Genomic DNA, 27,083 nt, shown 5'->3' with positions numbered 1-27,083 from the left:
TGATTTGCACTTTCCGCACCAAAGTACGTTCATCTCTAGGAGACAGAACGTGTCTCCTTCCTGAGTGGTATGACGGCTGTGTGGTCCCATGGGGCTTATGCTTGCATACTATTGTTTGTACAGATGAACGTGGTACCTTCAGGCGTTTGGAAATTGCTCCCATGGATGAACCAGATTTATGGAGGTTTACAATTTTTCGTCTGAGGTCTTGGCTTATTTCTTTAGATTTTCCCACGATGTCAAGCAAAGAGGCACTGAGTTTGAAGGCAGGCCTTGAAATACATCCACAGGTACACCTCCAATTGACTCATGATGTAAATTGGCCTATCAGAAGCATTTAAAGCCATGACATAATTTTCTGGAATTTTCCAAGCTGTTTAACCTCCCAGTCAACTTAGTGTATGTAAACTTCTGACCCACTGGAATTGTGATACAGTGAATTATAACTGAAATAATCTGTCTGTAAACAATTGTTGGAAAAATGACTTGTGTCATGCACAAAGTAGATGTCCTAACCGACTTGGCAAAACTATAGTTTGTTATCAAGAAATTTGTGGAGTGGTTGAAAAACCAGTTTTAATGACTCCAACCTAAGTGTATGTAAACTTCCGATGGTGTTGCTGTGGCCTTTGCCTGCTTCCCACTTCTTGTTAGCTTTTTCAAAGAAATAGTGTACATTAAGTGTACTAAACTTTAGGCACCCTTTGCTAATATTGAGTTTCACCCCCTTTTGCCCCGAGAACAGCCTCAATTCGTCAGGGCATGGACTCTACAAGTTGTCAAAGGGTTCCACAGGGATGCTGTCCCAAGTTGACTCCAACGCTTCCCACAGTTATGGGAAGTTGGCTGGATGTCCTTTGGGTGGTGGACCATTCTTGATACAATCAGGAAACTGTTGACTGTGAAAAACCCAGCAGCGTTGCAGTTCTTGACACAAACCGGTGCGCCTGGCACCTACTACCATACCCCGCTCAAAGGCAGTTAAATATTTTGTCTTGCTCATTCACCCTCCGAATGGCAAACACATACACAATCCATGTCTCAATTGTCTCAAGGCTTAACAATCCTCCTTTAACCTGTCTCTTTCCCTTCATCTACACTGATTGAAGTGGATTTAACAAGTGACCTCAATAATGGATTGTAGCTTTCATCTGGATTCACCTGGTCAGTTTATGTAATGGAAAGAGCAGGTGTTCTTAATGTTTTGTATACTCAGTGTATAGTTCCAGTCATCATGGGAAAAACACCACAAAAGCATCCCACACATCCACAGCCCAGCATCATATCAAGTGAGAATGTGGATGACGCTGCCAAGTAGCATGTGCTTTAGTGGGGTTCACAATATATTTCTAGAAGCAGTGGAGCTCTGAACACCTGGTTGTGAGGTTCACTTAAAGGAATCACCAGCGTTGAAGGATTTCCAGGCAAATGTAAATCTCCTGTCAAGTTGAAATAGATATTAAAAGAAAATTAAGTCCCCTCTGAGCAGTTCTTATTCCCTCCCTCCACACTCTAATTTGGAGTGACCTATCTAGACCCCTAGTTGCGTGTAGTTCCCTTCCTAGACCCCTAGTTGTGTGTAGTGGCTTTCCTATGCCCTTAGCTGCCTGTAATGTCCTTCCTAGACCACTAGTTGTGTGTAGTACCCTTCCTAGACCACTTGTCACACACACACACACACACACACACACACACACACACACACACACACACACACACACACACACACACACACACACACACACACACACACACACACACACACACACACACACACACACACACACACACACACCCCTCTTACTTTGTTACCTGACAACAAATCTTTATTCTTTCTGTCTTCACTGTCTTTCTCTCCTTTACTCTGTTCTTTTGTTTCGTCTGTCCTCCTGTTATTTCTTTATTAATTTCTTCCTTTTTTCAACCCTTCCATCCATCTATCCATCATCCTCCTCCCTTTCCTGACCATCCTTCTCTGTGCTTTCTCTCCCACTGTCTGTCTAGGCTGTTGGTGTGATCTGAAATACATCATCTGGTGTATTTGAGCGTGATCCTACCTGCATGATAAATATTATGGAAATGTGTCCCTCGCCGCTGCCAAGGTCACCACCTATTGTGCGTCTCACAATAGCCAGTGAGTGGCACTGATGTCATCTTGTCTGAATTTTCAATGGAGGGATTTGTTTAGACAAAGATATCCCACTAGAAGTTGCCGAGCATTTCAACGGACAGTTTTCTCTGTGGCCCCTGTAAGAGAGAGTCATGCGCTACTGACTCGGGGACATGCTCTTTTAATGCCTCCGCTACTGTGAAGTGTCTCAGAGATCATACTGATTCAGGATTTGTCAGGATTTATTCATTTAGTCAAATGCTCCAAATACAAATTCACCTTACAGTGGAATGCTTACCTACGGGTCCCTAACAGACAATGCAGAAAAATAATCATTATATAACAAATCAGAATAAGAAGTAAAAGTAACAAGCAATTAAAGAGCAGCAGTAAAATAACAATAGCTTGTTACTATATTCAGGGTACCGGTACAGAGTCAATGTGCGGGGGCGCCAGTTAGTCGAAGTAATTGAGGTAATATGTATTAAAGTGACTATGCATAGATGATAACAAGAGAGTAGCAGTGGTATAACAGGGGGGGGGGATGCAAATAGTCTGGGTAGCCATTTGATTAGATGTTCAGGAGTCTTATGGACCCAGACTTGATGCTCCGGTAACAGTGAGAACAGTCTATGACTAGGGTGGCTGGAGTCTTTGACAATAAGTAGGGCCTTCCTCTGACACCGCCTGGTATAGAGGTCTTGGAGCTTTGTTCCAGTGATGTACTGGGCTATACGCACTACCCTCTGTAGTAGAGTTTGACCGATTAATCGGAATGGCTGATTAATTAGGACCGATTTAAAGTTTTCATAACAATCGGAAATCTGTATTTTTGGGTGCTGATTTACCAATTTTATTTTAATTTTAAATTATTTTTATACCTTTATTTAACTAGGCAAGTCAGTTAAGAACACATTCTTATTTTCAATGACGCCCTAGGAACTGCCTCGTTCAGGGGCAGAACGATAGATTTTCACCTTGTCAGCTCGGGTGATCAAATCTTGCAACCTTACAGTTAACTAGTCCAACGCAAGAACGACGTGCCTCTCTCTCGTTGCATTCCACAAGGAGACTGCCTGTTACGTGAATGCAGTAAGCCAAGTAAGGATAAGAGCGTCTGCTAAATGACTTAAATGTAAATGTAATGTAAATGTAAGTTGCTAGCTAGCATTAAACTTATCTTTTAAAAAACAATCAATCAACTAGTTAACTAAACATGGTTGATGATATTACTAGATATTATCTAGCGTGTCCTGCGTTGCATATAATCTGACTGAGCATACAAGTATCTAAGTATCTGACTGAGCGGTGGTAGGCAGAAGCAGGCGCGTAAACATTCATTCAAACAGCACTTTTGTGCATTTTGCCAGCAGCTCTTCGTTGTGCGTCAAGCATTGTGCTGTTTATGACTTCAAGCCTATCAACTCCCGAGATGAGGCTGATGTAACCGAAGTGAAATGGCTAGCTAGTTAGCGCGCGCTAATAGCGTTTCAAACGTTACTCGCTTTGAGCTAGTAGTTGTTCCCCTTGCTCTGCATGGGTAACGCTGCTTTGATGGTGGCTGTTGTCGTTGTGTTGCTGGTTCGAGACCAGGGAGGAGCGAGGAGAGGGACGGAAACTATACTGTTACACTGGCAATACTAAAGTGCCTATAAGTACATCCAATAGTCAAAGGTTCATGAAATACAAATGGTATAGAGGGAAATTCCTCTTATTCCTATAATAACTACAACCTAAAACTTCTTACCTGGGAATATTGAAGACTCATGTTAAAAGGAACCACCAGCTTTCATATGTTCTCATGTTCTCCGCAAGGAACTGAAACGTTAGCTTTCTTACATAGCACACATTGCACTTTTACTTTCTTCTCCAACACTTTGTTTTTGCATTATTTAAACCAAATTGAACATGTTTCATTATTTACTTGAGGCTAAATTGATTTTATTGATGTATTATATTAAGTTAAAATAAGTGTTCAATCAGTATTGTTGTAATTGTCATTATTACAACAACAACAAAAAATTGTCCGATTAATCGGCATCGGCTTTTTTTGGTCCTCCAATAATCGGTATCGGCGTTGAAAAATCATAATTGGTCGACCTCTACTCTGTAGTGCCTTGCGATCGGAGGCCGAGCAGTTACCATACCAGGCAGTGATGCAACCAGTCAGGATGCTCTCGAAGGTGCAGCTGTTGTGCGTCTCACAATAGCCAGTGAGCGGCACTGATGTCATCTTGTCGGAATTTTCAATGGAGGGATCCTTTTGAGGATCTTTATTTATTTTATTTTTTATTTCACCTTTATTTAACCAGGTAGGCTAGTTGAGAACAAGTTCTCATTTGCAACTGCAACCTGGCCAAGATAAAGCGTAGCAATTCGACACATACAACAACACAGAGTTACACATGGAATAAACAAAACATACAGTCAATAATACAGTAGAACAAAATAAAACAAAAAGACTATATACAGTGAGTGCAAATGAGGTAAGTTAAGGAAATAAATAGGCCATGGTGGCAAAGTAATTACAATATAGCAATTAAACACTGGAATGGTAGATCGGCAGAAGATGAATGTGCAGGTAGAGATACTGGGGTGCAAAGGAGCAAAATAAATAAATACCAGTATGGGGATGAGGTAGGTAGATAGATTGGCTATTTGCAGATGGGCTATGTACAGGTGCAGTGATCTGTAAGCTGCTCTGACAGCTGGTGCTTAAAGCTAGTGAGGGAGAAATGAGTCTCCAGCTTCAGAGATTTTTGCAATTCTTTCCAGTCATGGGCAGCAGAGAACTGGAAGGAAAGACTACCAAAGGAGGAATTGCCTTTGGGGGTGACCAGTGAGATATACCTGCTGGAGCACGTGCTACGAGTGGGTGCTGCTATGGTGACCAGTGAGCTGAGATAAGGCGGGGCTTTACCTAGCAGAGACTTGTAGATAACCTGTAGCCAGTGGGTTTGGCAACGAGTGTGAAGCGAGGGCCAACCAACGAGAGCGTACAGGTCACAATGGTGGGTAGTATATGGGGCTTTGGTGACAAAACGAATGGCACTGTGATAGACTGCATCCAGTTTGTTGAGTACAGTGTTGGAGGCTATTTTATAGATGACATCACAGAAGTCGAGGATCGGTAGGATGGTCCGTTTTACGAGGGTATGTTTGGCAGCATGATTGAGGACACATGCTAAATCTTTTCAGTTTCCTGAGGGGGAATTGGTTTTGCCGTACCCTCTTCACTACTGTCTTGGTGTACTTGGACCATGTTAGTTTGTTGGTGATGTGGACACCAAGGAACTTGAAGCTCTCAACCTGCTCCACTACAGCCCAGTCTATGAGAATAGGGGCGTGCGTGGTCCTCTCTTATCATCTCCTTTGTCTTGATCACGCTGAGGGAGAGGTTGTTGTCCCGGCACCACACTCCCAGGTCTCTGACCTCCTCCCTATAGACTGTTTCGTCGTTGCCGGTGATCAGGCCTACCACAGTTGTGTCATCGGCAAATGTAATGATAGTGTTGGAATCGTGCCTGGCCATGCAGTCATTAGTGAACAGGAAGCACAGCAGGAGACTGAGCACGCACCCCTAAGCAGCCCCCGTGTTGAGGATCAGCGTGGCGGATGTGTTGTTACCTACCCTTACCACCTAGGGGCGGCCCGTCAGGAAGTTCAGTATCCAGTTGCAGAGGGGGTGTTTAGTCCCAGGGTCCTTAGCTTAGTGGTGAGCTTTGAGGGCACTATGGTGTTGAACACTGACCTGCAGTCAATGAATAGCATTCTCACATACAGTGGGGAGAACAAGTATTTGATACACTGCCGATTTTGCAGGTTTTCCTACTTACAAAGCATGCAGAGTTCTGTAATTTTTATCATAGGGTACACTTCAATTGTGAGAGACGGAATCTAAAACAAAAATCCAGAAAATCACATTGTATGATTTTTAAGTAATTAATTTGTATTTTATTGCATGACATAAGTATTTGATCACCTACCAACCAGTAAGAATTCCGGCTCTCACAGACCTGTTAGTTTTTCTTTAAGAAGCCCCCCTGTTCTCCACTCATTACCTGTATTAACTGCACCTGTTTGAACTCGTTACCTGTATAAAAGACACCTGTCCACACACTCAATCAAACAGACTCCAACCTCTCCACAATGGCCAAGACCAGAGAGCTGTGTAAGGACATCAGGGATACAATTGTAGACCTGCACAAAGCTGGGATGGGCTACAGGACAATAGGCAAGCAGCTTGGTGAGAAGGCAACAACTGTTGGCGCAATTATTAGAAAATAGAAGAAGTTCAAGATGTCCAGGCCCGTCTGAAGTTTGCCAATGACCATCTGGATGATCAAGAGGAGGAATGGGAGAAGGTCATGTGGTCTGATGAGACAAAAATAGAGCTTTTTGGTCTAAACTTCACTCCCCGTGTTTGGAGGAAGAAGGAGGATGAGTACAACCCCAAGAACACCATCCCAGCTGTGAAGCATAGAGGTGGAAACATTATTTGGGGATGCTTTTCTGCAAAGGGGACAGGACGACTGCACCGTATTGAGGGGAGGATGGATGGGGCCATGTATTGCGAGATCTTGGCCAACAACCTCCTTCCCTCAGTAAGAGCATTGAAGATGGGTCGTGGCTGGCTCTTCCAGCATGACAACGACCCGAAACACACAGCCAGGGCAACTAAGGAGGGGCTCCGTAAGAAGAATTTCAAGGTCCTGGAGTGGCCTAGCCAGTCTCCAGACCTGAACCCAATAGAAAATCTTTGGAGGGAGCTGAAAGTCCGTATTGCCCAGCGACAGCCCCGGAACCTGAAGGATCTGGAGAAGGTTTGTGCAATCCTGGTCAAGAACTACAGGAAACGTATGATCTCTGTAAATGCAAACAAAGGTTTCTGTACCAAATATTAAGTTCTGCTTTTCTGATGTTTCAAATACTTACAGTATGTCATGCAATAAAATGCAAATGAATTACTTAAAAATCATACAATGTGATTTTCTGGATTTTTGTTTTAGATTCCGTCTCTCACAGTTGAAGTGTACCTATGATTTAAAAAATTACAGACCTCTACATGCTTTGTAAGTCGGAAAACCCACAAAATCGGCAGTGTATCAAATACTTGTTCTCCCCACTGTAGGTGTTCCTTTTGTCCAGGTGGGAAAGGGTAGTGTGGAGTGCAATAGAGCATCATCGTCTGTGTGTCTGTTAGGGAAGTATGCAAATTGGAGTGGGTCTAGGGTTTCTGGGATAATGGTGTTGATTTGAGCCATGACCAGCTTTTCAAAACACTTCATGGCTACAGACATGATTGCTATGGGTCAGTAGTCATTTAGGCAGGTTAGTGTTCTTGGAACAGGGACTATGGTGGTCCTCTTGAAACATGTTGGTATTATAGACTCGGACAGGAAGAGGTTGAAAATGTAAGTGAAGACACTTGCCAGTTGGTCAGCGCTTGCTCGGAGTACACGTCGTGGTAATCCGTCAGGCCCTGCGGCCTTATGAATGTTGACCTGTTTAAAGGTCTTACTCATATCGGCTGCGGAGAGCGTGATCACACAGTCTTCCGGAACAGCTGGTGCTCTCATGCATGTTTCAGTGTTATTTGCCTCGAAGCGAGCATATAAGTAGTTTAGCTCATCTGGTATGCTTGTGTTACTGAGCAGCTCTCGGCTGTGCTTCCATTCGTAGTCTTATGGTTTTAAAAAATGATAATGGAAGCGTACGTAACTTTAAATTATAAATGGCAGCAGAGTATTTTTCTCTCTGTTTGTGTGCTAGTGTGTTTTGCGCTCGACGCGGTCACGGCCAGCCGTTAGATCCTTTCCTCTCATATGCAGACACGCACGATGATTTATGTCCACACTCTTTTTGTCTGTGCACTTGTGTGTGACACGCTGCATACTGCACACACCATGCACGGCCCCTTCGTTTGATTTCTCACCCTCATGTGGATGTTTTCTCCCGTTTCTCAATCCCAAGCGCCGGATTTCTCTCCTCAATTACAGCATTTGCAGTCCTCGGAGACCCTCGTCTGCAGTCGGCGGCAAAGCCCCCCCCCCATTCCGTTCCCTACCACCTCTTCTCAGCCAGCAGAAGTCCTATTACAACACACAGTCCAAGGCCGCGAGTTTGTTCCCCTTTACAAAGAGCACAATTAAACACAGGCAGATAAGAAAGGACCAGGGAGGTCTCGCTGCGCCCGGGATACCTTTTTGAAAATGCAGATGGTCTTATTGACGGCTGTCTGTGTTCTTCGCCACTTTCCTCATCCTTTATCCGCTATGATTGGTCTGGACAGGGCTAATGGCTGGAGCTGCCTCAGCAGTTTGTGTCCTTTCATCTTTTTCTCCCTTTTTTTTCTGGTCAGGTGTATTTTGAGGTGTGTGTGTGTGTGTGTGTGTGTTTGTGTGTGTGTGTGTGGATAGTGTCTGAAGGCATGCGTCTGAATTCATTTATCATCCTTAGTAGGTTTTAATATTCTCTGCTCCCACTACTCAGAAAAAGTTATCTCAATCAGTAAATGAAAACCATCTCTGGAGTTTGCCAAATGGAGGCTTCTTCGTTTGCCCACTAATGGGAGCACTCCAAGTATGGTTAATTGAACAATAATAGGTGCTTTTACATGACTACAAGGATGGCTGTTCAAACAAATTGAAAAAAAAACACAAACCCATTTGAAGGTTTATGTTTAGCACCAGACTTCACTTTCACCAGAAAATGATTGCAGAAGGTTTCCCCTCAATGTGAACATATGCTGAGACAAAGAAAAACATGTCTGGTATCATGATGAGGTGGGAAGAATCTGTATTTAGACCAATACACCAAACTACAGACATCTAAGAATGTCCATAGACTAGAGCCGAAGTTATCCTGTGCATGAACATGCACCGTGCTCAGTAAACTACATAACATACAGATTTAGTCCTGTGTATGCTTATAGGGCTATTGAATGGGAAAAGAGTCAATAGGCAACAAATAGGCAACATTGTCCAGGCCTCTGTCGGAGAAGGGGTTACTGTCTGCCAGTGTTGGTCACTACCCTTGTAGTTCTCCTCTGTCAATGCTGAGAGCCAGCCTACTGACATTGGGGAGGAGGGATGGCTCAAGGTAAAGCTGCCTCGTGAGTTAAAGCTGACCCTGAGGCGCAGCCCCTCAGGGAGGCCTTGTGCAATATCCTGTTAGAGCGCAATGCAAATCTGTACTGCGCTCCCCCCTGAGCAGGCGGCTGGCACCAGTGGACTCTCTCTCTCTCTCTCTCTGTTTTTTTCACACACACACACACGCACACGCACACGCGCGTGCACACACACACACACACGCGCACGAGCGTGCACACACACACGCGCGTGCACACACACACACACACACACACACACACACACACACACACACACACACACACACACACACACACACACACACACACACACACACACACACACACACACACACACACACACACACACACACACACACACACACACACACACACACACACACACACACACACAGTAGAGCTGATGGACTAAGCTAATGCCCCCTCCCCTTCTCCCCCACCCACATTGTGCAGTCCAAACACAAGTCTCCATTCAAATTAAGCTAGAAAACTTTAAGAATTTTCCTTGAAAGGCCTCAAAACTTTGTTCAGATCCTTTTTCATTTGATAGCTTGCTAGAGCCTCTTTGTAGGCTGGTTGCCCTGTTGGTAATCTCGTTCCCAGACACGAAGAGTGGACTGACACGTCAAACTTTGCCTTCATTAGTCTATACAAAAAGATTGGGAGAAACTCCTGATGCATAGACATCAGAGTCCTGCACTGGCATGAATGTTAAGCCCCACCCATGATGTTCAGGCCCTACCCATGATGTTCAGGCCCTACCCATGATGTTCAGGCCCTACCCATGATGTTCAGGCCCCACCCATGATGTTCAGGCCCTACCCATGATGTTCAGGCCCCACCCATGATGTTCAGGCCCTACCCATGATGTTCAGGCCCTACCCATGATGTTCAGGGCCTACCCATGATGTTCAGGGCCTACCCATGATGTTCAGGGCCTACCCATGATGTTCAGGCCCTACCCATGATGTTCAGGCCCTACCCATGATGTTCAGGGCCTACCCATGATGTTCAGGCCCTACCCAGGCCCAATTGCTTCTGCAAAATTTAAGGCCCTGCCTGAACCCGAAATTAGAAATAACTTATTCTGTTAGTATCCATTAGCTGCTTGTCTGTCTGTCCTTCCCTGTGCTGCTCGCGCTCTGCTTGTCTGAGTATCCATAGTAACACCTGTGCTTGCTGTTCTGCTCAATGGCGAGACAGAGAGCCGTTAGCTGTTAGCTACTTTTCATCACTCTAAACTCCGACAAAACTCAAGGAACATGATTATTTTCGGTCAAATAATCTCGCCTGTGGACAATGTTCTGGTTTTATATTTGACGGGGATTATTTACCTACCTATTTCAACAGGGAAGTCATATTGAGATTAAAGTCTCTTTTACAAATGAGCCCTGCACAATACAAAATAAGCACATCAATAGACATGCACAGACCAACATAAATATCTTTTTACATAAATAATACACATTAACATACAAAACACAGTCAACTTTAAACAAACACATTATTCATTATAAAAAATCCTCTGTTAGCTGTCTGAACTGCCCCAGGGACACCAAAGCATCATTTGGAAAATCATTCCAAACATAGGGTGCAAGGAAACCAGAGGCTGATTCACCTAACTCTGTAGACAGCAAGGAGTCTCTAGAGTTAACCAACCCTGTTATTTACCTAACTCTGTAGACAGCAAGGAGTCTCTAGAGTTAACCAACCCTGTTATTTACCTAACTCTGTAGACAGCAAGGAGTCTCCAGAGTTAACCAACCCTGTTATTTACCTAACTCTGTAGACAGCAAGGAATCTCCAGAGTTAACCAACCCTGTTATTTACCTAACTCTGTAGACGGCAAGGAGTCTCCAGAGTTAACCAACCCTGTTATTTACCTAACTCTGTAGACAGCAAGGAGTCTCCAGAGTTAACCAACCCTGTTATTTACCTAACTCTGTAGACAGCAAGGAGTCTCTAGAGTTAACCAACGCTGTGAACAGGTTTGATAACTTGACATTTTAAATTTAGGTAAGTCGGAAGCTTGTGGATCAGGGCTTTGTATACAAAAATAGAGTAATTATGTGATCTATGTGAATTCAAAGAGGTCCAGCCAACCTTTTGTGAATTATGCAGTGATGGCAACAAGAAAACCATGATATGTGCTGCACAGCAGAGAACGAGGAAATGGCTCACCTTCAAAATGTTAATAATGAATTTAGTGATGCCCTTCCCGTACCCTAGTTATTGAAGAAAAACAGTAGCCAACTGGAGGACCTGTTTTCTCCTGTTCTGCTCAAGTGCACATGAAGTAAAGAGATACTATATTTTTCACAGGTCAAAGCCTCTTTATCAATTGCTAAAGCTACTGTCTGAAAGCTGTCACCCTTTACACCATGTACTGCAACCATATCAGATACTGTGTATATGTGCAAACCTATGCACAACTCATCCACTGATGCTCATTGGCCAACTATCAACGTCTTTGAAAGTTACTACCCCAAAGCCTTCTCAGTGTAAAGCCCTCCTTCACTCGAGTATCGAAACCCACAACTGGTTTTGCTCAGGGATTTCGTGCACCATTAAATCACTCTTGACTGGGCATCATCTGTTCTCGCTTGAAAGAAAAAAGGCGGTTTCATTAGAGGTGAGGGATCTTTAAATGTAATTCTCCTCTTTTACAAATAATCCAAACAACCATTCCACCACCACTGGTGTTCTTCCAAAGGGCTTGGTGTTCCCAGCCGTGCCATAAAACATGGTGCGTTATTAAGCAAAGTCTCTGGGAGCGAACGCCCATGACATCAGGCCCAAGACATCAGGCCCAAGACATCAGGCCCATGACATCAGGCCCATGACATCAGGCCCATGACATCAGGCCCATGACATCAGGCCCATGACATCAGGCCCATGACATCAGGCCCATGACATCAGGCCCATGACATCAGGCCCATGACATCAGGCCCATGACATCAGGCCCATGACATCAGGCCCATGACATGAGTTTTAGGTGGAGGATCAGGATCAACTCGAGCGTGACGGTGCTTCTCGCCTATTTCAGGCTCTCAGTTGTTCCTTTGAAACATAAAAAAAAAATATTTCTGTGTTTTCGGTCATATTATAGCCACAAGGTCTGTGTCATTGTTTTTAGAGGCTGGCCAAGTGTGGGGGAAACCACCGCGGGTGTCTTGTGTTCTCTGCAGACGTAGAGACACACACCCTTCCCCGCTGTGATTTTTGCACAGATGTATTTTGAGGAGTAATGACGGGGTGAGACGAGAGGGTATACCACCTCCTTCCCTCCCAAGACCCCTTTTCTGGCTTCCCAGAGGCCCCCCTCACCTCACCCTTCCCCTCGTCAGGGAGCCAGACTGCCGTCCTCATGGCAGGGGAGAGAGAGCCAGGATGGACGTGGTCCTGTGTTTGTCTTCTCCCGCTGGGCCACCCGAAAGACGAGCCTCCCTCCCTCCCTCCCTCCAAGGGTGTGTTTGGGAGGTGGTAGGGGGTGTTATGTAGTATAGTCTCTACGGTCATTGAAACTATAGGGGAGTTCCTCTCCAACATCTCCCCCCACTTCACCCCTAACCCTACTCAAGGCTGCTCAGAGGCTATGCCAGCTGCTACCTCTCGCTGCTGCACCTCGTTGAGACCTGTCGCCTGGCAACTGTCGCCAGGGTTGGGTAGCCCACGGCGGCGCTAAGGAGCACTCTGGGGATCCGTCACCATTCACCCCCCCAACACCACCCTGCTGACCCCCCCCCCCCCTCCCCCAGAGGACCGCAAGAGGAAGCACTCAACGAGGGGCAGGAAGTTTTATGCCACTCGAAAAAATAAATGGGCCCATTATATGTTTTAGTTTAGTATTTCTTTGCCTCCTGCCGTTTGCGAGCCGCAGTGTGGAGAGAGAGAGAAAGATCATTCATTGATTATTTGAAATACCTTCAAAAATTTGTTGAAGGAAAAATATTATTTGTTTCAAATGTTTGGCTCAGTAAATAACATCTGTGATGTTTTCCATCCTTAGCTTGTCCACCAGTTACATTTTTGTAAGCTTTGTTCTGGCATCCTTGGTCACTATTGCCCAGTAAATTTCAGGCAAAGTCGTGAAGACAGTTGGTGTCTCAGGTGAAGATGCATGCCATGCCACCTGCAGTAATAGGAACTACCATTTAAACACAATTCAGTCCAAGTGGGTATTTTATATCTTGTTTAGTTTATTTAAAAAAAGTACAAATGTTTTTAACTTCTGCTAGTTAAGTGCATGCAGTGTTTGTCTTGCTATTTTGTCTCTGGATTTATTTAGTATTTAGCCCTGCCCCATCTCATCTGACCTAACCTCCAAAAGTACAGATATAATAGAGTAAAGTATAATATAGAAAAAAAGAGAATATAGAAAAGCCTATCTGTACTATACCTGCACTCTCCTCTATCCTCCTCGAGACAGACCGAGTGATTTAAGTGGAGCTCCAGCAGGAGGGTTTGGGGAATTGTTACCTGTGTGCGAGCAAGGTCAGCAGTTCTCTGTTGACTCAATTTGTGGAGTCAACACAGCCTGGCTGCCTCCGAGTGCCCCGCTCCCAGAGCCCCGGGGGACTAGGCCCTGATCATTGGACAGATCCTACCCCCTCCCTCCACCCAGCACAGGCTATAGCCCCAACCAACCCTAGACAGGCTATAGCCCCAACCAACCCTAGATCTCTTTATTTTGAGGATTAGGAAAGGAGAGGTGGGAATGCACAGAAAGAGCCATAAATCATACTGAAAGGAAGAGAGGAGAGTTACATGTATTGTGTGTTTTTGGGGGAAGGCCATAGTTTTGCCTTTCACCAGATTCTGACGTTAGTATGGTGGTCCTCATAGCTTGTGGGACATAGGTAGAGAAGGTGCCCGTACAACGCTATTATGGAGTTGATTATGAGAAAAGTGCCTAAGCAAAGAAGATGCAGATTGAATCTTTAGATGTTTGTCAGTCCCTTGTAGCCTTTAGGCCAGAGTTTGTCAGTCCCTTGTAGCCTTTAGGCCAGAGTTTGTCAGTCCCTTGTAGCCTTTAGGCCAGAGTTTGTCAGTCCCTTGTAGCCTTTAGGCCAGAGTTTGTCAGTCCCTTGTTGCCTTTAGGCCAGAGTTTGTCAGTCCCTTGTAGCCTTTAGGCCAGAGTTTGTCAGTCCCTTGTTGCCTTTAGGCCAGAGTTTGTCAGTCCCTTGTAGCCTTTAGGCCAGAGTTTGTCAGTCCCTTGTTGCCTTTAGGCCAGAGTTTGTCAGTCCCTTGTAGCCTTTAGGCCAGAGTTTGTCAGTCCCTTGTAGCCTTTAGGCCAGAGCTCTTCAACGTTATTCTAGCAAGGAGGTAATGGATGGAAAAGGTAAGGATGCATTTGAAAGTATTCAAACATGTCCACAATCTTGTTCTTGGCATTGCCTTAAGTCTCAGTCATAATACAATTGGAGTCTTGCAGGAAAGCCTTTCTTTCCATTCTTTGTAATTCGTTGCCGCTACATGTTCCCATCCTCTAAGCCGGAAAAAAGCTGAAAGGGGTCAGGGACTCGGATTAGTTCTTGAGACCCCTCCTCCCAAAAAAGAACTACTCTGATCAAACAGAACAGTTTGACTTTAAAATCCTGTGAAATCAGGTAATAAGATTATAGGCCTCTCATGCCAAAGAACAACTCTGTCTTTCATACACACACACATTTTTATCTACATCATTAAAGTCAGAATTATTGTGGTTGCACAACTGTTGTGTTATTTCTGTTTGTACCTGTTTCAGGTGGGAGACATGACAAAGCTAAACATATAAAGAAATCTGTATAAACTTTAAGAAAAACCCTTTAATGAGGTGTTCTAAAACTTTTGACCAGTAGTGTAGTTGCCGTCACAAACTCCAAACTACACACCGTTGTCACTGAGTAGTTGGATATTCATTTCTCACTGAGCAAAACATTTCTATATAATAAAGTGTTCTTTAAAATTCATTTTTTGTCTCTGTAACCTTCATTTGACTTATTTTTCCCACCACCTGTTTAATATGACCTGTTGACCTCAAACTTTGTTTTCATGTGGTAAGTTGTTGAGTTCTAGTGTCACAGCAGGTGTTTGTAAGAGACATAACAGACTTTTGTGAAAGAGGAATTTAGTAAATCCTTACATCAATAAAGTGTGTGTGTGAGTGAGTGTGTGAGGAGGTCTGTGGCGGTCATTACATTTTGTTAGCCAGTTATTGCCATTCAAAAGACTGCCGGTCTCACGGTAATTGACCATTAATTAACATAAACATGTTTAGCATCTCCAGGCCTCCAACATCTACATTTAAAAAAGTATAATAAATCAATTTAATATACACCATCACAATAAATCCGTTATTTATTTTAGGCAGGTCTAAGAAAAATATATGAAGAAAATGTATTTCAGATTAACAGAATATGAGTTGGCCTACTGTATGTTATCTATCTGGTTTTGCTCCATGCCAAAGGCTGTAGGCTTGTTCATTTAGCAGACAACATATGCTCATAAGTCTCGTGCCATTATTTTATATTATATGATTTTATAGTAAGAAGAATATAATTAAACTTAGTGAGTGTGCATATGAAGTGGCTATGTTGAGTATAAATGTGCTAATTTGAAACAGGTCCTATATGCTAGATTTTGAATGATTTGACATTTTATTAGCGAATGATACAAACCTTAGAATGTCTTAGTAATCAAAACATATATGAGCTGCATGATGGGACAATAGGATATTGATGATTTGAGAAGGTCGCAAAAAAAGCATGCGTTTCCTTGCCTTAGGTTGCATATGCAGTTCTCTCATCAAGTGGTCATATTTTCACCCATCAGACTATTCTCAATAGACTATTCTCTCTTGTCTTTACTGATATGTAAAATGAGTTTTGATTTAGAATGGTCCGTTATTAAAAAGGCAGGAACAGGGGCAGGAACAGGGGCAGGAACAGGGGCAGGAACAGGGGCAGGAACAGGGGCAGGAACAGGGGCAGGGGAAGAAAGACATGTCATCAGTTTGCACTTCAATAGCAAATGGAGGCTGCTTTACCACTGGTAAATGTTTCAATCATGCCGGTTTTAATGCAGAGCATATTCTTAATATGAACAGCTGAGAAATACATATAGTAGCAGCTGGGATCCTCCTCTTTTTAGTAGCTGTGCTTATAAAAACATGTATTTAACTTACAATCCACGCCTCAACCACTGTTAGAGGAGCATGCAGCCGCGCGCTGCCCGACGGGATATTCTGCCCAAAATCTGAATGCCCTGGGCCCTCCAGCCCTGTTCCTGCAGCCACCCACTGCTTCATTTTGGAGTTTAGGCTAGACCAATTATGTACCAAATACATCTTTAAATCAGTTTTTTAAATGTTTTTCTGCCTTGCATAATATGCACTAGGCTATGTAATTGTATAATGGCACAATCATTATTTTATGTCCATGATACTGTTTTGATAATAAGTATTTGATGTAATTTTGGATTGCATTCACATTGATGTCAGAGTTGTTGGAAGGACAGTAGAGCTCTGAGTACCACACTATTAGCGACCTGATGGTCGTTAGTGAGTTGGGTACTACCAACGCATGTCCAGAGTGCATAAGAGGAGATTACAGTGACTCAACAGTGGTGTCATTTTACTGCAGAGCCCTTCAGAAGGAGGTCCTCTCAGAAACTTTGGCCTCCATGGCCTGTGAAGTGACCGAGTGAGACAATTTCTCTCTGCATCTCACTCTTCTTTTTCTCTGTCTTTTTCTCTCTCACATTTTCTTCTTCAGCTCACCATGCCATCCCCTCCAGTTGATATCATCCATTTTGTGTGTTGGTGTGTGTGTGCAAAAACCTCCCTTGCTAAGAAATTCACAAATTACAACCAACTAAGCTGTCTTAGTTCAGCAACAGTGTTCACTGTTGTAGTGAATTGTATTCTTTGTATTAGGTTGTGGTTAATATTGTACAATCAAACAAATACAGTATCTCACGTTCATTGGCTTGGAGCTAACCTGGCTGGCAGCTTGTGGTGGACTAAAAGAAAACAACACATCTATTTTGGCACTGCAAAAGGTCCAAAGGTTGTCATGGTCATTAGCCAAGCACAAAACTCCCACACTCCTGTTTGGTGCTCTGTCGGAGGTGATGAGACGTGTTCAGTGAGCAGAGAAACAGTACCTCAGTGGACTGTCTTATGAAGCCTTTTATTTCAATGGAGTTTTCACTGAATTGTTTGTCAAATACACAGTTTGTTGTATGCTACACTTTGACAGTTCTAACGCTATCAGGAGTAACTCTTGTTTACAGGAAAGACAGCTAATATCATACAGTGATGCTAATGTTGTGAGGAGGAAAGCACCATTTGCTAGTGTTCAATTAATAATTTTGTATATTGAATTTGTCAACTATCTGACAAACACTCATATTGGCCCTTACATTACCAGCGACATTATCTGCTCTTCACGACCTAAGACTATCCATCATTTAGAATTAGCATTAGCAACCACATCAGCCCTGTTGTTGGACATCCCAACTATAACCCTCTCTCATTAATCAACAACACAGTTAGCCTGGAGAGTGCTGCTCAGTGTCCATATCTACCTGCTTATAAAGCTGCTACAGACAGTTAGCCTGGAGAGTGCCGCTCAGTGTCCATATCTACCTGCTTATAAAGCTGCTACAGACAGTTTGCCTGGAGAGTGCTGCTCAGTGTCCATATCTACCTGCTTATAAAGCTGCTACAGACAGTTTGCCTGGAGAGTGCTCCTCAGTGTCCATATCTACCTGCTTATAAAGCTGCTACAGACAGTTTGCCTGGAGAGTGCGGCTCAGTGTCCATATCTACCTGCTTATAAAGCTGCTACAGACAGTTAGCCTGGAGAGTGCCGCTCAGTGTCCATATCTACCTGCTTATAAAGCTGCTACAGACAGTTAGCCTGGAGAGTGCCGCTCAGTGTCCATATCTACCTGCTTATAAAGCTGCTACAGACAGTTAGCCTGGAGAGTGCCGCTCAGCGTCCATATCTACCTGCTTATAAAGCTGCTATAGACAGTTAGCCTGGAGAGTGCCGCTCAGCGTCCATATCTACCTGTCTGTAAAGCTGCCACAGAACAGGGAGAGCCATGTCGTACCCATGCACAGGACTTACACCTGAGATGCAGCTATGCCCATGTAGCTGGCAGACTGACCCCCCCCCTCCCAGATGAGCAGATGGACAGACTGGCAGGCGGGTTAGACTGGTAGGGCGGGCAGGTAGCCAAGTGCACAGACGCACATCAGCATCCCGGCAGATATTGTAGACGTCCGTCTGAGTTGGAATTACCTCTGACAGTCTGACTCTTCTGATCTGTTGTAGCGACAGTCAAGCAGGGACATCATGGTAATGTCATTTAGAGCTGTGTCATAGGCTTGGGCCTTTCATTGATGTGTCAGCAAATACAAGGATAGTAGAGGCTTATTTTAGTTTGCCTACTGGTCTTTTCTTTAGAAGATGTCTTGACTGATTCTAGCGACATATTTTAGGATGACATACTTATTGAGTGTACCAAACAGTCAAACTCTCCATCTTTCAGAGAGTTTGGGAAGGTCGTTCCTTGGAATTAAGTGTCTCTGGATTGGAAGAATTAGTGGTGGTGTAAGGGATTTTTAGCTTTGGCGGATGCTGGGACCTCAATGTCCTAAGCAGATCCCTGATGTTTCCAGTAATGTAGCCTGGAAGTCTATTGGCTGTGGTTAGTCCAGCAGACAGAGGTGGAACCCAGTCAGCCCCCTCAGGGGTGAGGGTTTTGGTTTGAGCCTTTAGGGAGAGAGAGTTTTGGATTGTTGTCTTTGATTCAGTGACCTTGACAGATTTTACGCTTGTGCAGCTGCCAAAACAAAAAATCACAACCATAAATTGAAATACAAGAATTAGCAATCATTTGATGGACAGCACCTTCCGCGGGTCGGTAGAAAGCGGATGTTTACGGATTTCAGGGATACAGTATTTCCAGCCTAACTTCCGTTTACCATGAAAAACAAATATGGGGACTCCGCTCAGGGGTCTTTTTACACCTGCTATGTTATGTTAGATGGACAAAATGACCTCCCCCCTCATTCTCATCCCTTAGGTTAGACTTCAACATGCACTCCAGTTGGAGGTTAAGCAAGACCGCTTAGTCCCCCCACACCCTCATCTCCCCCCAACTGAGAAAAGTGGATGATCAAATACACTCCTTTACTTCCTTTTTTTCTTTCTCAGCTCTCCTTTTCCGGAGAAAGGGAGGAAGAGGGTGGATGGGTTGGTGGTGGTGGGGGGAAGGCGGGATAGGGGGTAGTAACACCTCCCTCTCTGGCCCCTAATCAGCCAGGCAGCCTCAGCTGCCCTCCTCCGATCCCCTGCCAGGGTCCCTATCATCCTCTGATCAAATATTAATGTGCTCTACTCGGCCTGCTCACTAATCCAAAGCCAATTAATATTATCTGTCAATTATTTACAGATCCGGAGGTGCGGAGGCGATTCCCCGAGGACTACATCGACCAGGTTTGGAATGCATAATTAACTTCCTCTTTTCTATCTCTCTCTCTCATTTTTCTCTCTTCCTCTCACCCTCCCCCCTCTCTTTCTTCGCCACTATTTATTTATTCGTTTCTTTAGCTTTTTTCAGCCCCCTTTATCTTGATAGTTTTATTTTTCCTGGTGTGGCCTATTTTGACTCTTGCCTTTTGACGTCGCCTGTCTCTCTGTTTGTGTGGGTGCGTATCGGCCCCTTTTTATTTTAAACTCTTGCCATTTATGGGGTCTTTTTTTATGGGCGCAAGGGGGAGGTGGGACCGGTTGGTGTGTTTGACCCCGTCTCGCTCGCTCGCTGTGTGTGTGTGCGTGCGATCAGAAGTCCCCACAGTAAAACAAGGAAAAGTCGGGCAAGTGTGGACATTTCGCAGATCCCAACAAGGGAAAAGGCAGTTTTAGATTTACAATTATGGTTGTGATTAAAAGATAGGGGTTAGTTTTATGATTAGGGGTTTGGGATTAGGGTTCGGGAAAATAGGATTTTGAATGGGAATAAATAGTTTGTTCCCCACAAGGATAGTAAAAGGTGTGTGTACATACAGTAGATGTGTCTGTCTTCGCTAGTATAAAGGACACTACTATTGTCTGTGTACCGGGCAATGCAGACACATGCAGCTTCAGAAATTCATTGTAGCTCCCAAGATTTGAAAAAGGCTAAAGAAATAATATGAATGCAGAGTTGTTTTTATATTTATTTTTTACGGAAACTTGATACAAACTTGACAAACAAACTTTCTTTGTGTTTGAGAAATTGCAATTTCATTTTTGAAAGAGAAGAGAACTTTCTTGGTTTGTTGCTTTCTTGGTTTATTTGTTTGAGAGCAGTGAGAATCCCCCCGCTTTGTCTTTCTTCAGACAACAAGACGTCTTTGTTGTTTGCGGCGTCTCTCCTGGCTCTGTGCATTCGTTTGCGACTTTGCAGAGCGACGAGAGAGTGGGTGTCGAGCTCTTCTCCGTTGACTAATTGCGCCGTCAGTCACCATAGCCATATGCTTCCTTGATATTGCTAGCATATCTCTGACACTTCCTCTGCATACACAGTGTATATTCACACAAAAACACAAACCAAAACTATTCTGTAGACATTTTGTCGTTTGTTTATTACACAAAGGACTACATGGCGTTGCCGGTGAAAAGGTACTTTTGATTAGAAGTAGGAGGGTGCGTGTTTCCTCTAATTTTTCTTCCTCCTTTCATCTCTCAAGCATCCAGGGTCATGTTAAATCAATGGCGTATTGACCTGGATCCTACGCGTGTTACCATAGAGCCGTGCCCATAGAATCCTCCGAGGTAGCAACTGGAACTCATTGTCCTGCATGCTCTTCAAAGAGACAGAATGCCAAGCATGAATTCAGGTTGCCCTTTTAGTCGAAAAAACAACAACATTCTATTAACCAAGCGGGACACATGCACAAACGCACACTTGCATGCATGTAGACACACACACACACACACACACACACACACACACACACACACACACACACACACACACACACACACACACACACACACACACACACACACACACACACACACACACACACACACACACACACACACACACACACACACACACACACACACACACACACACACACACACACACACACACACTAATCACGTAGCCTTGTTTATTCCAAGCGAAGCAACCTCCCCCCGCCCGTCTCTCTCTCTCTCTCGTTCTGTTTCCTTCTTGTGCAATTATTTGATGCAGAAGAAAAGCCACATCCTTTGTTGCTAATGGATGTTTCATCCCAGGCCACCTTTGTTCCATACAGTAAAGAATCTGTCTTGAATTACGGGGCCTACGTTGCTCGTTGCTCTAGGAACGAGAAGGGGAAAGAGAGACTGAGATGAAGAGAAAGAGCGAGGAAGAAAAATAGAACGAGAAGTAGAGTTTAAGAATATTGGATAGAGAGGAAAGATGATAGGTAGTGAAAAATTGATAATGATGGCCAACCCTTTGGCTTCCCTTGAGCCGCGATGCCACGCTCCTTCACCCATCCCCCTCTTTGTAGTTCACAGAATGACGGAGGAGCAAGGCCCAAGAGAGAAGAAGAGAGTGAGAAGATGAAAGATGGCTGGAAACAAAAGAGGGTAGCTGGTACCAGTCCCAGTCTCATTCTCATCTGTGGGTTCTTAATGATGTACCCCCCAAACACACCGCACCCTGCCCAATGGCCAACCCAGTAGCTCCCTTACATCTCTCTAGTTGGCAACAGTATGGCATCAGTCAACTCTCAGCTGGAGCCTCTAGGACAACAGGGTCTGAAACAGCAGCCTATATTCCCTTTATACTGTAGTGCAGCGTTTCCAAAACTCAGTTCCTTGGGTCACCCTGGGTGCACGTTTAGTTTTTTTGCTCTAGCACTACACAGCTGATTCAAATAACCAACTCATTATCAAGCTTTGATGATTTGAATCAGCTGTGTAGCGCTACGGCACCTCTTTTAGCCAGAACCCTATGTGGTATATCCGAGGCAAGCCGTAGATAGTGGGTCGTGGGTTTTACTCATCGGGCATCATCTGAAGGCTTGTGTTTAATGTTAACCAAACGTTCATTTGATTTGATTTGTGTTCAGTTTGCGCACTTGGATACTCCTATACAAGGTGTAGGCAAAACTACCCAGGACTGTTATTCAGACACACAAGCGTATTTGTTTCTGAAGAGGAGGAATAGTTGCTTGTCATTATCTTGTTTGTCCTTTCTCTCTGCCGCTGATAGATCTCGCCGTTTGCGCAGGGGAATGTAATCGGAAATGTAAATAAGCCGTTTGATACAAAGTGATGGAATAACGAGCGGAATTTCCCTCGCTTCTATCTTCTCTCTCTCTCCAATCGCTCCCTTGCTCATAATTAAAACAAAGCTTTCGCCCTCAGTCTCTTCTCACTCGTTTTCTCCATCTCCATCTCCATCCTCTGACACAGCCACATCGCATTGACACATAAGCTTTGAATCCTTTAAATTAGGCAGCTGCTGCTTGTTTTCCTTAACTTAATGCGACAAGGTACTTTTTTCCCCGTAATGGAGAGAAATGGTTTTTTGAAGTTGGGCTGGCTTTGATGTAGCGTGCCGCTAGACCATTTTAACTTCTCCGGCATAGGGGGAAGAATCGAGGCGCTTTTAACAAGGGAATATTCAAATTTGGTGACCTTCTACCAAAAGAAGAAGTAGAAAGGGAAACGGAGGGAGAGAAAGCGGGGGTGTTGAATATTCACATTTGCACACTCACACTACAGACGTAGGATCTTCATTTGATCACTCTTTTGTCGCTGAAAATGTTCCTGCACAGCAGGAAATGCAAATGTGTAGTGCATTCATGTTTTAACAAGGCTTCTAAAGTTTGTAATTTCCACTTTAAAATGCCAGACTTAATTTGCCCTAAAGAAAAATGTTTCAACCCCTACAAAAATGTCCATTAATTATATTCCACATAATAATTCACATGTCCTGTTGCTGCAGGATTATTTTCCTGCTGTAGCAAACTGGCTCAAATTAAAATCCTACATCTGTAACACACAAACCGCAGGAAGTAACCAAACACCAATAATGACCTCTGATCTCCATGACAACTTCACCTGGAGACCTTGATGACACTGGCACATAATCTATCAACAACTGGCGATAGTGATTAAAAGGTCTTATCTAGAGGCATTAGATGTCCACATTAGGCTAAGTCGTCTCTTTCAGAAGAAAAATGTGTGCGTAGATAAAATTAACTATCACATATCACCAACTCCGGCAAAGTGTCAAGCTCATGAAATAGGCTAGATTTGTGGTGTAGGATTACATTTCCCAAAGACCTGACCTCGGGTCAGTATTACATCTTATTCCCTACACATTAAGCCTTCAGGTAAGGTAACGTTAGCTGAACCTCTACCTGACGCCAGATTTGTGGAGTGCAGCTTAATCCCATCTACTAGTAAACCCATCATTACCCCATGTGTGGGAAAAATATGGCTGCTTATTGTGCCTTCATCCTGAAGGGAGATAATTGTGATGTGGTTTTCCCAGTGCTTGTCTGACGGTCTGGGGTGTATCTCTTAATTGCGGCTCACCTTAGCGTGGCTTGGCGTCGGCTCCTGGGGACACCTGGCTGCACATATGGCATCAGTTACCGACGTAGGTGAAGGCAACCGTTAAGCATCTGGAGCAGGGGAGGGAGGTATTGCAGGGAGAGAGAGAGAGCGAGCAAGTAGATGAAAACATAGAAAGCCCAGCTGTCTGAGAAATGGAAGTGTTCCAAGAATTGTATGTTGTTAAGGCATGAGGTTCAAATGTGAAGATGTGCAAAGTGAGTTGGTGGACAACATGCGAAACTCCCATCAGTGGAAAGATGACACTGCATGCATAAAGAGAGAGACAGGGAGAGAGACAGGGAGAGAGACAGGGAGAGAGACAGGGAGAGAGACAGGGAGAGAGACAGGGAGAGAGACAGGGAGAGAGACAGGGAGAGAGACAGGGAGAGAGACAGGGAGAGTGACAGGGAGAGTGACAGGGAGAGTGACAGGGAGAGTGACAGGGAGAGTGACAGGGAGAGCGACACCCAGTAACTGTTCTTCCTCATTTGACTTCCAACAGCAAACAAGCAATGAAACTGTCACGCCCTGACCATAGTAGAGGTCGAAATTGCCGATTTTAATTAGGGCTGATTTAAAGTTTTCATAACAATTGGAAATCTATTTTTGGACGCCGATTTTGCCGATTTAAAAAAAATAATGTATTTATTTTTATACCTTTATTTAACTAGGCAAGTCAGTTAAGAAGACATTCTTAGTTTCAATTACGGCCTAGGAACCGGCCTTGTTCAGGGGCAGAACGACAGATTTTCACCTTGTCAGCTTAGGGGATCTTGCAACGTTACAGTTAACTAGCCCAACGCTATAACCACCTGCCTCTCGTTGCACTCCACAAGGAGACTGCCTGTTACGCGAATGCAGTAGAAGCCAAGGTAAGTTGCTAGCTAGTATTAAACTTATCTTAGAAAAAACAATCAATCATAATCACTAGTTATAACTACACATGGTTGATGATATTACTAGTTTATCTAGTGTGTCCTGTGTTGCATATAATCGATGCAACGCTGGGGGATGATTTAAGAAAAGCGCATTTGCTAAAAAAGCACAATCGTTGGACGACTGTACCTAACCATAAACACCAATGCCTTTCTTAAAATCAATACACAGAAGTATATATTTTTTAATCTGCATATTTAGCTAAAATAAAATAAGTCACTTCTCGTTCATTGCACATTCAGAGTCAGGGTATATGCAACAGTTTGGGCAGCCTGGCTCATTGCGAACTGCCAGTATTTTTCTTAATTATGACATAACATTGAAGGTTGTACAACGTAACAAGAATATTTAGTGAAACGGTTCCGTATTTCACTGAAATTATAAACGTTTTGTTTTCGAAATGATAGTTTCCGGATTCGACCATATGAATGACCAAAGGCTGGTATTTCTGTGTGTTATGTTATAATTAAGTCTATGATTTGATAGAGCAGTCTGACTGAGCGGCGGTAGGCAGCAGCGGACTCGTAAGCATTCATTCAAACAGCACTTTTGTGCGTTTTGCCAGCAGCTCTTCGCAAGCACAGCGCTGTTTATGACTTCAAGCCTATCAGCCTAATGGCTGGTGTGACCAATGTGAAATGGCTAGCTAGTTAGCGGGGTGCGCGCTAATAGCGTTTCAAACGTCACTCGCTCTGAGACTTGAAGTAGTTGTTCCTGCAAGAACCGCAACTTTTGTGGAGCGATGGGTAACGCTGCTTTGAGTGTGGCTGTTGTCGATGTGTTCCTGGTTCGAGCCCAGGTAGGGGCGAGGAGAGAGACTGAAGCTATACTGCTATACACTGGAAATACTATAGTGCCTATAAGAACATCCAATAGTCAAAGGTATATGAAATACAAATGGTATAATACAACCTCTTACCTTGGAATATTGAAGTCTCATGTTAAAAGGAATATGTGTTCTCATGTTCTGGGCAAGGAACTCAAGGCACATATTTCACTTTTACTTCTCCAACACTTTGTTTTTGCATTATTTAAACCAAATTGAACATGTTTCATTATTTATTTGAGGCTAAATGTATTTTTATTGATGTATTATATTAAGTTAAAATAAGTGTTCATTCAGTATTGTTGTAATTGTCATTATTACAAATACATTTTTTTAAGATTGTCCGATTTAATCGGTATCGGCGTTGAAAAATCATAATCGGTCGACCTCTAGACCATAGAGAGCTTTTTATTCTCTATGTTGGTTAGGTCGGGGTGTGACTAGGGTGGGTTATCTAGGTGATTAAATGTACATCTATGTTGGCCTGGTATGGTTCCCAATCAGAGGCAGCTGTTTATCGTTGTCTCTGATTGGGGATCATATTTAGGCAGCCATTTCCCCATTGTGCTTTTTGGGATCTTGTTTTTGTGTAGTGCCTATTAACACTGCAATTACTTCACGGTTCGTTTGTTTTCTGTATTTGTTTTGGTGAGTTTCTTTGACATAGACATGTGGAACTCTACGCACACTGCGCCTTGGTCCAATCATTCAGATGATCGTGACAGAAACGGAATGCTTCCTGCCCATTAACCCTCCGCCACTACTTCTGATCATGGCCTGTGAAAGTGACTTTACTGGGGGAGACTGACAACGATTTATCAACCTTCACCCTGCCTCTGGAGGAAGGTGGTGCAAGTGGTTGTTTTCAGATACATTTGCCTAGCCTTCTGTGAGACTGAAATACAAATTAGGGCCTTAAAATGGAGTCTTACGAGATTTGCAAACTGGAGGCGCTGACATAGCTTCCTGAAGGCAAGAAAATGCCATTTTATAATAGTTCATCAAGTCTCAAGTGGTTTGGTTTGTTGACCCAGTGGATTTAACTCTGATAGACTCTTGGTAATTGACCGATCTAAAAGGCCATTGATTTTCACAGAAGTCAAGGGGAAGTTGAAATAGCGTATGTGAAACTTTACCATGAATTAAATATGGCCTTGGCCTCAACCATGGGTCGACAGTGCAGATTGAATTATTGATATTGAATTATTTGTCTTTAACTATAGATGACTGTAAGTCGCTTTGGATAAAAGCGTCTGCTAAATGGCATATTATTATTATTATTATTATTAAGCGGACACTAAGGAGCCGGTTTCTTGGATCCAGATGAAGTCTAGGCTAGGCATTCGGGAGATTCAGGAAACCAGCCCTTGAACATTGTAGAAGGGGTTAATGTTTCTCTGAAATAGATGATGACCTAGTCATATGTTGGCTTGTTGTGTAGCTTGCTAAGGTGAGCTAACTATGGACGTGTTCAGTTCTAGTCTTCCACCCTTCCCA

At 43.8% G+C, this 27,083-nt stretch overlaps 1 protein-coding gene across 5 annotated transcripts in view; it reads left to right on the top strand.

Moving 5' to 3' along the window:
- Positions 1–27,083, top strand: part of dennd1a (DENN/MADD domain containing 1A) — a 188,504-nt gene that overhangs the window by 19,671 nt on the left and 141,750 nt on the right. For all 5 annotated transcript variants that reach the window (XM_046290448.1, XM_046290450.1, XM_046290447.1 and 2 more), the window contains exon 3: positions 19,668–19,711. In XM_046290448.1, the coding sequence (XP_046146404.1) occupies positions 19,668–19,711 (44 nt within the window). The remainder of the gene's footprint in view (positions 1–19,667; positions 19,712–27,083) is intronic.

This window comes from Oncorhynchus gorbuscha, linkage group LG11, assembly GCF_021184085.1.
Source record: "Oncorhynchus gorbuscha isolate QuinsamMale2020 ecotype Even-year linkage group LG11, OgorEven_v1.0, whole genome shotgun sequence".
NCBI classification, from domain to species: Eukaryota; Metazoa; Chordata; class Actinopteri; order Salmoniformes; family Salmonidae; genus Oncorhynchus; species Oncorhynchus gorbuscha.
This window is presented reverse-complemented; position numbering and strand designations above follow the sequence as displayed.